Raw genomic sequence first — 12072 nt, 5'->3', positions numbered from 1 at the left:
CAATGTAGAAAAAACTATTTTTCTTCTACTGGAACTGCTGTCTGGTCGAAATGTTTTCCAAAAGTCACTGAGACAAACAGTAGCCTCTGTGTCTCACCTGTGCCCCGTTTCATGCGCGACAGTGAAAGCCACTCCCAGGCCCATGTCCTCGTTGATCGTACAACTGTCCTGTCTACTGCACATGCCACCAATCTGTGCGAGACCTTCAGAAAAGAGAAAACATGCTTACCTAAATGCAGTAGCTTTTATAGGGGGTCTAGGGGGTATTTTTGGACCCAGGCCAGGGATAATTTTAAGGGGCCAGGAACTTTTTCAAGGGTCCCCGAAATATGAAGAAACCACAGCGTATTCTTTGGATGCAGTGCGATTTTCTCGTAAATTTCCTCATTTGGGGCTCAAGAATTTCATTGGTACCGGGCCCAATATATCCCCTCAACGGCCCTGCCTCAAGGGGTAACTGTTGGGAACAAATATGGCTCGTGGCCAACTAAATGTACGAAGTTACGATAGATCAAGATGATGTAAAAATCAGTCATTTTTGCATTTATTCAACGGTCCTGAGTGTTAATCCAATATAAGTAAAGCATTAATTTTGTCAAGTGATTAAGTATTTCTACAGTAAGTTTTTCGTATCCTGCTTACGGCGAGAAAGGTATGTCCAAAGAGTTTGATTGTGTAAAGACATCACATCGCATTGTAAGAGGTCTTTAAAATAGCTCAAGTGTGTATATAAACATTCTTGATTATTAATAACAGTGTGGTGAGGGAAATACTGTTTAAAAAAAAAATATCAAACTCTCTTATTTCAGCGTTCTAATTCGCATAGGTTTTTGATATTCTCAACTCAACTAGCAAGTCTGAAAATCAGTTGGCCTACACTTTTACAAAGTGATTTGCTGGCTGGTTATCCTCACACGTTTCGTGTTCGCCAAGATAGGCTATGTGCAATTTTGTGTTGCCATTATGTGATTCATATATGTGTTTATAACTTCAAACGCAAGCACTAAAAAACCATCCATTTGTTTGCATTGAAAAAACGTCTGTTACTGGCTGGATGGTAGCCAACATAGCAAATTCTCAGTTGGGAAAATCCATCCTTTACATCAGCAACGTCTACAGACGCCTTACCACACTAAGTGAGTAAAAAGAAAGGAATTTGTTCGGCAATTTTTTTCTGTCGAAGCACTACAATACAAAGAATAGTCATATTATCTTTGCTCTCCCACAAGGACCAATCCTGTTTGACCGCAACTATGAGCAGCTTTACAAGTGTGAGTCTATTCTCTATTACATTCATCGCATTCCATGAGAATATACTTGGTGTCACGGATTTTAGCGTCAAGTAAATTTTTCCAAATAAACTTGGAGCAAAATTGCGGTTTATTGAAGCTAGACTGTGATTCATCAGAGGGCCTAGGTTTCTAGGACCATCTCTTCAGGGGGATGCAAATATCTAGAAATAATTTTTGTCTTTTATACATTGATTCAATTCTGCAAACGTAGAATCAATGTAAACAAGGCGGGTTTTGTTGTCTGGGTAAGTCAAAACGAAATGTATCTTTTGGGCCCAACTGGCTAGTTGTTACGTTAAAAGTAAGCTCAAAATGTTGTGACATGCAACATGTGGTGCTAGTATGTAGCTTATAATAACTACAAAAGTAGGCTACTAACTACAAAACGCTACTATAGGTTACTACTTATGTTTCGTTCCAGACGAAACATAAAAGTGTTTGGTACTCTCCTCCCCACATTGGCATGACGTCAGCGATAAGAAACCTAAGTACATCATCAATGTTCGCAAAACGGTCACAAAAAAAATTAACACACAATTGACAAAAGAACATGTTTTCATAAAAAAAACTGCTGTGCTTTTGTGACAGCATCAACCAGAATACAATGCACGATAAAGCACTTTTTCACAAGCATTGCAACACCAAAAAGAACAAAGTTTGAATTTTTGTCAAGCTGAGCTTTCTTATGGCGTGTAGGCAACTTTTGTTCTATTTTTCTAGCACAGGCGATTGGGTGATGCGGTTTATTTTAATTTTATTAGAAACGCAGTTGGAGTCAAACTGAACACTGAAGCATTTCATTTGTCAATATGAAAATAATAAATGTGGCATTGTCATCAAGATTTCAGCAATGAGTAGTTATAAACAGAAATGATGCGCTTACCAAGTGTCTCACATGGACTGTTTTTTGTGACGCAAATATCGATACCAGTGAGCAAAATGGAGTGGTCTGGGCCTCTTCCCTGACTGTGATTGAGGCCTGCCTGCCATCTGCAGAAGTTAGCCAGTGAACGGTCAGCTTTGTGATCAAGATGGAGGCCCTGTCAAGTTGAAAAAACGCAAATTCACAAGAAATCCAAAGTGCAACTCCAAGTCAATAAATCAATCCTATTTCTACATCGATTCGATTCCTGAAGAACGAAGTCTAAAGAACCCAATCAATGCAAAACGGGATTAATCTGCAAGATGTAAAAGTGCAAATTTACAAATCCAACGTGCAACTTTTCAAAAAAAGTCAACAAATGTTGAATGTTTTTATTTTGTTGATGCGTCACTTTAAACCAGTATTTTACGTTTTTTCAATATTCTTTGACATTAAAACAGCGCCAAAAAACTTAACCAACTCATGTGAGCAAGAGTAGATCAGTTATTGTCCAGGGCTAAGCCGCGTTGGTAATAACGATTCAATTATGTCGCATTTTCTCACGACGACTTGTGACTTTTAAGGATTTGAGTCATAACAAGGTTAAATTTATATTAAAACTACTCATCAGTTGTGTTTTCTCAATGTTGCTTAACGTTGATTTACTGAAATGTCTGCACTTTTCTAAATTTGGAATTTTAGATGGGTCTGAATTAAGTTTAAACCTTAACTTTAGCTTTGCAGCTAAAATTAATCTCAGGCTGTGGAGTGCAGCTGTTGTTGAACAAGAAAAATCCGGATCAAACCGGATTAAACGAGTTAGTTAAAGGGTTTCTTTTCACACAAGATAATGCATCAGATACAACTGAAAACAAATAATAAAAAAATAAAAAATAAAACCTCGCCATTATGAAATGGTGATTTGCAAAACTTTCCAACCGCACACGTTGACTCCCAGCCGGAAAATTAGTCCATTTTTACATTGATTCAACGTCTGTAATGTTGAATCGATGTAAAAACAACTGATTTTTTTGTCTGGGATCAACGGTATGTGGTCACTCACGTTATAAAATCTGCTCAATTCACATTGCATACGTAGACGTTGAATCATTGTAAAAATAGAAAAAATTTTATCGCTTTTACCTTGAAAAGTACGTCATGACACCACTAAAGTTCTGCTGTTAGAAAAAATTCACCGAAGATTGAAAAGTTGGTAAAAAATCAATTATTTTCCCTTGGGTAATTTAAGCATGAGTTGACGTTTGTTTAAAGTTAAAACATTGCAAAGAACCACATTGATTAATTCATTATTAATTTTTAGACACAAGTTCATGTTCTTCAGAACTATTGTAGGGTGAACATATTTTGGGAGCCAGCTCAAAACTTACCTCATTATCTTCTAACAACATCACACCAACCAAGGCAACATTCACCTTCCCATCGAGCGTGTGGTCCGAGAACAATGCAGAAACCTGCGGATCATCCATGGTGATGGAACAAAGCATGGAAAAAAAAGGAGGAAATATAAAAAATTCCAATTATGATGGTTACCCAAACAGCAAAATCCGTCTTTTTTACATTGATTCAACGTCTGCAGAAATGACGTCTGTAAAAATGACGTCTTTTGCTGTTTGGGTAGGAACATTGAAAGCGTTAAAGTGCCTCTGACAGGTAAATAAATGCGCTAAATTTACCTAAGATACCAAAAAGATGACACTAACAAACTTCCCTGACCAGCAAATCGTAAAAAATATCAACAGGCTACTAAGTTACACGCTTGCAAACTTTCGTTGACATCGGCGAATCTGGCACTCATTCAATTGCGAAAATAAAAACGGCAACACCGCTGTGACGTCACAGTAAGCGGGAAGGATACATTCTTTCTCTGTGATGACTTGGTAAAGTATGGTACGGCTACTGCAAAACGTGAATGTGTGGGGCTCTGTTGGTCTAAAGCATGCGCAAATTAAGAATTACCGAAATGAAAAAGTGAACTTATTATTACTGTCAGGTTTCGATCAAATAGGTTGAGTTTACTTTTATCAAACAGCATCTCAATTCAATTGAAATTGCAGTTTTATAGGGCTACAATTTTCATACTTTTTTATTTGTCCTAATCTGGCTATAGCCATTTGCAGTGTAACAACAGTATCTCACAAACAGTATCTTTAATTTATGGTTGAGGCAATGCCTACAAATTGCTGTTTATGTGACATTGTCAGTGACAAAGACCGTGTGCTTTCTTTTCCCACTTTCCCACAAAACGAGGTACTGAGAAGAAAATGGTCAAAGTTTTCTTCAAGTGTTCGTAAGTGGGATGGGCCATACAAAACTAGTCGTATATGTTCACTTCACTGAAGATGATTTTGTTAATACCACTCAAGTAAAAATGCCTTCAGGCATGTGTTGGAGTGTATACTACAAGGTGATGCTCTCGGAAGCAACAATCGGATTGTGATGCCGTCATGCATTGTTTGGCGAATCCGAAACAATTTTCCAGATCCAGCTGGCCGTTACACAAAATTTCAATGGCCAACTGAAGACACATTATGAGAGAGAGAGAAAACTTTTATTTATTTTTGAATAGTGATGATGAATTAAATATGAATGATGATTCGTACGATTTCTTCATTTTTCACTTCAACTATATTTTAGGTTTTGTAGGAACGTATCCAGTACAGTTTTATTAAACTGCAAAAAACAAAAAATCTTCGAAAAAAGCAACCGCTTGTACCAACTCCGACCAAACTGTGATCCACCAATTACATCTAGGAAGCGTTTGTTTCATCCGTTGCTAACGACGTCCACTTAGGATGACGTAATACCACCAAAGTCGTCCCAGAGCAGTGAAATATGGAGTTTCGCCTGTGGTGGCGCTGCGGAGCAGTCGTTTGATTAAATTACGCCCTAACCAGTCGAGCTACGAGGTTAAGATTAAAAAGTTCGCTAAGTGTGATTCTGCGCTAGGAAATGCTTTAAAAAGTTACTATACTTGGATCCAACCTGTCAGGGGCACTTTAACTTACGTGTTAGCATTATAAAACTTTTACAAGTGGTTTTATTTACGTCAATAAGAACATGACCAATTATTATTGTTCAACATTTTTCAACCAGCAAAAAAATTGTCATTTTACGATCAGAATAATATCCAATGATTTAGAATTAACGTAGATTTAACGTCTGCTAACCTCAAACAAATCAACAAAGCGAGTACAATTTATTTCTTATTTGTAAACCAGTACCATTTGTGAATGTTCAAGTGCGACTACAGCAGCTGAAATATTGAAGAGAGGTGATAAAGAATGTTAACGCTGCAGCCATTTGGGAGTAAAACAAGACATGCTTCGCTCAGAAAATTCTTTGGTAATTTTACAATTTAAACAATAAAATTAAAGTTTTAAAACTTAATCTTAAACCTCAATGAATTTATAGACTTTAATGTACTTCAACGTTTTGCACAGGGGATCACGACTTTCTAGCTAAATGAAACCAAGACATAGGTAAGATGAAGGTATTTGAGTATTTTGTTGCTTGAGCAGCAGTAACTTTCGGCATTACTGCATATAAAACGAAAGATCACTTCACGGTTAATTCTATTCTGTTTTAAATAAATACCAAGATTTTTTTTTTCAACTCCAAAATTTTATCACAACTTTAGCAATGAAATTTTGTTTTGTATACGATTGCCGCGAGATGGCGCTGTGGTAAAAGCTGTGTGTTGGCGCATGTGGGGGAAATTGAGTGAAAGGTCGCGCGACGCGATAACGCATGAAAGTTACGAATTTGTCTTTGATCGCCAACACAGCGATACTCTTTTCGTAGGCACCACATCACTACATACGGTTCCACAATCACAAACGGAATCTACGCGTCATAATAAATCTTTTTGAGAGGATTTCGGTGCTACATGGCTGTGTCAATAGCAGACAAGTAAGTTACCTCAATACTTATAGAACTCTTCATCATGAACTATTTGAATAATAAACTAAAGATTGTATATTGATAATAAAGTCGATTTTTAATGAATAACACTAAGAAATTAGATTGTTGTGCAAATGCCAGCATTTCATCAATGCAAATTAGCAGCAGTCTACCCACGTTTCAAACCATTAAAGGATTTTCTACCGCTTCCCGTTTATTGGCGTGTGGACAGACTGTATCGCATATTTTAGCTAACTTTAAATTTCGTACAGGACACTTTAATGGCAAAAAGGGATAGGGCAAAAACAATTCATTTTTATCACCATTAGTTTAAATGGAACTCTAAACTCGGTAACCGATACAAAAATTTCAAATATGTCCCATTTCCCTTTCCAATAACAAAAAAGTTGTGATATGTGACTATGATTTTAAAAACATGACGTAACAATGATGAAAACCTGTCATCTGCCTGGATGTCTAAAACTATTCAAAATACCTCAGCCTGCAAAATCTGTCAATTTTACATTGATTCAACGTCTGCAGACGTTGAGTCAATGTAAAAATGACGGAATTCGCTGTCTGGGCTAGGGCGTCACAAGACATTGCATCTATCAGGAAAATTATGTTTTCTGAAGCTTGACAATGGAGAGTTTTATTGACCATTGTTGTCTCAATATGCCCGTTCTTGTAAATTTGACATGACCTTTGACACATGACTCTAAATATGACCTTTAGTAACCTGATGTCTGGCCTACAGGGTAAAAAAAGACTGCCAGTCGTTGTTTGAAAGTGTGAAAGATTGTCTAATAAAACATTCGCTACAAAATCACAATAAAAGTTTTGGCTTCGTCAGACGACAAACTGTCATAAGTCTTTCAATATTAAAAATATCACTTGAAGTGAAGCTTTCTCACTTCAAAGCGTAATAGACCAATGGTAACCAAATACACTTCTGCACAATCAACAATGAAGAATCACATTCAAGACTTTGGTTATTCTGTGCTGCTCACTGTGATAATATGGTTGGTACTTCAACGTCAAACAACAACTGATCACCGAAAGAAGCAAATATGGTGAATTCCTTTACGCACTTTGTTATGACTTCACATACGCAGAATTGAACAAAGAAAATGACATAAACTTATTTGATCTCTTCAATATTTCAATGGGATCAAATAAGGATAGACACAGCTCGAGATACGTTAAGTCCGATTCAATCTGTATCACTGAAAATCGCTGCCAGTATTGTGTGACACTTAAACGGCGTAGTCACTGTTGTGAAGCTTAACTGAACAGAGAGAATTTGAAATCGTATGAGGAGAAGTTATTTTTTTTAAATCCAATTTCCAAATAAAGTTGAGCCTCTTTAGTGCTGTAATATTGCCATTTTTTATAAACATAACATCAAGGCAAAGTAGCATTGAATCAGTGAATGTCTACACATATTAATTGTCTTTGTTGTTTGGTAAGAATTTGGTTAAACGTTTTTGCTCAAGAATCGTGCATAGGACTCGAACTGCACCTCTGAGGTGGCCTTTGTCACAAATATTAAAATTCTTGTATGATCACTCAACCGTGACCTACGTTATCACCAATTAAAGTTGTAATCCGCTATTTTATGATTTATTTTTAATTTCCTTACACAATGTGCCAATAAAGGTGTAAATGAAAATAGTGGACAATTAACCCGATTTAACTGTCAATACGTCATAATTTACTGTTTGATCAATCAGTTTAAAACTGTTCTGGCCAACAAGGAAGCTGCTAATTTAAATTTTTCAGTGACTTTAACTGTTATCTGTCACACTAACCATGGCCACACCTAACGCTTTCCAAATTATTCATAATCGTTACGTCATTTGGCTTTGCAGAACATGATTACAAAAGTAGTTTCATCAAATCATGAGTGATGACAACTGCCAGGGTTCATGTGAAGGGAACCAAACGATCGAAAACGATTTGATTCTTCTTCTTGTATGTAAAATATATTGTTATAATGCTCAACCCTGTTGTATTGTTGTGTCTTTGCCTGTCTTTGGTACAAGAAAGCAAACTCTCTCCCGAAACTAAATTTGAAAATTCTACAATAAAATATGTCATGATGAAAATATAATAAATGGTATGCATAGCCGAGTGGTGAGAGCTCTGGAACGGCAATCGAAAGGGCGCCCGTTCGACACCACTCCAGAGCATGCGGCTGTGTCTCTGGCAGGACATTAAAGGCATGCCTGAAGGTGGACACGAAGATTGGCTTCCTTGCCTTCCCGTCCACTTAATCTAAATCTTTAACCACCGGGTGTACGCCTGGATAGGACAAAAAAACAAAAAACAAATGGTCTCTTAAAAAATCTCTTGCTTCGCTTAAAATGAAGTTGAACTGTTCAATTCCCCAACGTTGGACAGAAAGTTTTGAATGGTTGAAACAAATTTATTTTCGTCAAAGCAAAACAAAATCAAAACAAAGACCTTCACTTCAAAACGAAGCAGTCAGCTTTCCAGATGCTGTTGTTCTGACTGGCGAATGTTTCATGTGCGTTTCGCTTTCGTTTTTGTTTTTCAGCTAGCAAATTAGTTTTTTTTACATTGATTCAACGTCTAAAGATGTTGAATCAATGCAAAAAACATCTAATTTCGAGCTAGAATCAGTGTTAGTTTTATCCCATTAAGTTTTCTGAATACAACACCCATTGCCACACATCTTCTTCTTCTCATGCGAGAATCAAAAAGACGAGGACACTTACGCCCTTTGGTTAAGTCATTGTCAATTGAACAAATTGCAACACGTGACGTCAAAACGACGTTTTAAAATTTCGTCGGCCACTCACCATGTTCATGACGGTGAGTACGTAAGTGGTGACGTCACGGTGGTCTCTCTCATGGTTGCGTATCATTTCCTGGTCAGCCACGACCAGTGTTTCCAAGGTCTTGGTGGGGGGCCGATTCTGGTGGCTCATATCAAAGTTGTCCAAGTCTGATGCGGTGAGGCCAACAGCATGCAGGGGAGGCTCTACCGACCGTCGATTGCGCTTTGTAACTGACGACAATTCTTCCAGCTCTATCTCCCCATTAGAGAGAAGTTTTATCTTTTGATTGTTGGAAGAAGGAGGGATCATAACAGGATCTGCAAAACAAAATAGCTATTACAGAATTATCATAGAGTTATTACACGATCTTTTTAAACAATGTCTAAGTCTATTGAGGATTTGTCAACTAATTAATGTCACGTGATCATAAACAAATATAGACATTAGACGTAAAGTAAATAACAATGTCGTAGTAATATTTCTAGAATGAAAAGAAAAAAAAAAAGGTCATTGACCGAGCAAAAATAAATATAAGACATGCAGAACAAAGTGGACCAAAGCCACTTCAAAGTTGTGTGTGCTTTAGCTTATTTCAATCAAGAACGTGTAAAAAAGTAAACTTCAGATATCAGTTTGATGTGTCCTTTTCAAGAATATAGAAATCCTGATACGTAACACGCATACAAGCTACAAATCTGACTGTACTCTTTAGTGGCAGACATTAGGATAAAAATGTTTAAATATTGTTGGAAACATAGCACTGAAAACCGATAGGCCTACATTTGTCAACTCTTGCTCACGTACTTTAACTAATTTTTTGCACGTTTAGTTGATTTACTGCAATATGGTCTTGTGTTCTGCAGTGCTAGATAAGTAGTCATTACCTGATCTAGTCACCTGAGAAAGTCAGTTGTGGCTGACTGACGAAACGTCGGAATCGGAACAAATGCAGATTATCTTTTGAAACATCTTCTGATAATTTAGCTCAGTTTAGATCAAAAAAACGTCTCATGCTGTTGAACTAAATGTCTTATGATCAGCTTCATTCAACTTTTACACACAAAATAGTTGAGTCGATTAACAGCATGATTTGGTTTTCTCAATTGAATTGTAACCTATTATAAATGCTACTGACCACAAAATCATGAGAGTGGTTGCATTGATGATAAATTTTGTATCCAAACCATTGCATTACTTTAACGTGAATTAACATCAAATTTATTTTCAAACATTCGACGGAGACTGCTTCAGCAGTCAAACACTTGAATTGCCAGCGGAAGTTTAAGTGTAGATTAAGTAAAGTTTCAATTGCGCAAAGTGCTTGAAGAAGGCCGCCAACCACTATTTGAGATCGCTTTTATTTACCCAAGGCTAGGACAAATCGTCATATAGATATTGTATTGTTCACTGGTGATTTTAATAAGACACCTAAGAAGCTTTTAGCTCGTGTAACGTTATTTCAAAACCTCTTATCAGAAGACATCTTCGTGTGTTATTTAACAAATAAAAACAAAGCTTAGAGACTATTGCAGACGTAGAGACGTATCTTAGAGACGTATCGATGCCCGCTAGCAAGCCACTGTACACTTAATGGGTGATCAATCGTGTAAAATATAGATAGGTAGCAGATACTGTTTAGTTATACCTTTGGCACAGTTTACAATCTTGTAATATCTGCATAGGTCCAAAGTGATTTGAGCAAATCAAAATACCAAAACAGGACTAGTTTCCTACCGACTTATTAACTCTGCACCTTTTCAAAATGTTTTTGCTAAAGCATTTCTGAGACTAACTATGAACTGTTGCACTCAACTCAAAAATTAACACATTTCTTTCAAAAAAACACAGTAGGCCTACAGCATGTTATTGTGCTTTATAAACTCCTTAAATGAAGAAGGCTGGCTTAGCACTCGCTGTTTAAAACACTTATTTCTCTTTAACACACGTTATATGGAAGTAATCTAAAACTTAAATATGTGCAGATCGGTTTGTATTTTATTGCAGAAGACAAGACACCTTCATCTTCTCATCAACTAGAAACTTCATTAACCCTCTGTCTACCGAAAAAAAATATGCAAGTTTTACCGTTGGGGTCCATTGGACCCCAAATTTCTAAGGACTTGTTTTGGACAAAAAAAATCAGCTCCGATGATGAAATTAAAGCTCAATAGGAAAGGACGTAACAGACTTCAAAAATCATAACTTATAAACACTGTGGAAAAACCAAGAATACTCGAAATTTAACAAACAAGTCATATAGTAGCCCATGCACAAACCAAACTGATACGGAATTGGTCTATTCTTGAGCAATGGTCAAACTATTGAGAGATTTAGCTAAAAAAAACGCATATTAGGCCTACATATTAGTTCACAAGAAATATTGTAAGTTTATATATTATCGCATTCATTATCATACAAATGATTTGCGAATGTTCTTGGTAAACGTTGAGTTTGCAAATAGTACAGAAATGTCTGCATTTTTGGTGTTTGTGTCTTTCGCAAAGATAGCATCTAGCCTTCTTTGATTTTGGCGCCTGATTTTCAACAGCTGTTCCTTTTATTTTGTTGCGGATTTAGATGTTTTGTTGATATTGAAGTCGAAGCTGGTAATCCAGCAAGCTCTTTTACTAGTTGGATCTAAAATTTTCTTCTCTTTCATGCTGAATGTTGTGCTGCTATTTTCGCCTTGCAATTGATGCCATATCACAAAAGGATTGACAGCAGTGACATCGATCATACTGTAAAATAGAGCTATCGGCCATCTTCTCCTCATTCTTTTGGAAGTTTATTTCCTAACCATTGTGTCAAAAGTATCGACTCCCCTTTTAGTGCTGTTGTAATTCAAGATTACTTCGAATGCAGCAGGCTTGGGGTCCATTAGACCCCACGGTACAAGATGCTACTATTTTTTTCTATGCTACCAACTTTTGTTTGAGATCAATAATTATTATGTTGTCCTAAAGATTAAGCAAAGCTGAGAAAAGTCAACGTATATCAATATCGCATCTGCTATATGTCCTGAGAAATCGCAGAGTGAAGTTTGTTTTGCACGGTAGACAGAGGGTTAAGACCTTGAGACAGTCGATTGCACCCAGACCAAGCTTATGATCGTCCCAGTCAATAAATCATACCTTTTTACGTTGATTCAACGTACGCAGATGTTGAATCAATATAAAAAGGGCTGGTGTTACTG

The 12072-nt window shown here is 36.8% G+C and overlaps 1 protein-coding gene across 1 annotated transcript in view; it reads right to left on the bottom strand.

Annotated features, from left to right (window-relative positions):
- LOC145767641 (A disintegrin and metalloproteinase with thrombospondin motifs 18-like) overlaps positions 1-12072 on the bottom strand; it is a 60430-nt gene that overhangs the window by 22341 nt on the left and 26017 nt on the right. The window contains exons 5-8 of the mRNA XM_082579502.1: positions 8901-9196; positions 3543-3626; positions 2176-2332; positions 98-203 (exon numbers count right to left, since the gene is read on the bottom strand). Coding sequence (XP_082435628.1) covers positions 98-203; positions 2176-2332; positions 3543-3626; positions 8901-9196 — 643 coding nt within the window. The remainder of the gene's footprint in view (positions 1-97; positions 204-2175; positions 2333-3542; positions 3627-8900; positions 9197-12072) is intronic.

The sequence above is a fragment of the Aplidium turbinatum genome, chromosome 1, assembly GCF_918807975.1.
Source record: "Aplidium turbinatum chromosome 1, kaAplTurb1.1, whole genome shotgun sequence".
Lineage (NCBI taxonomy): Eukaryota > Metazoa > Chordata > Ascidiacea > Aplousobranchia > Polyclinidae > Aplidium > Aplidium turbinatum.
Note: the sequence above shows the minus strand (reverse complement) of the source record. Positions and strands in the feature narration are given on the sequence as shown.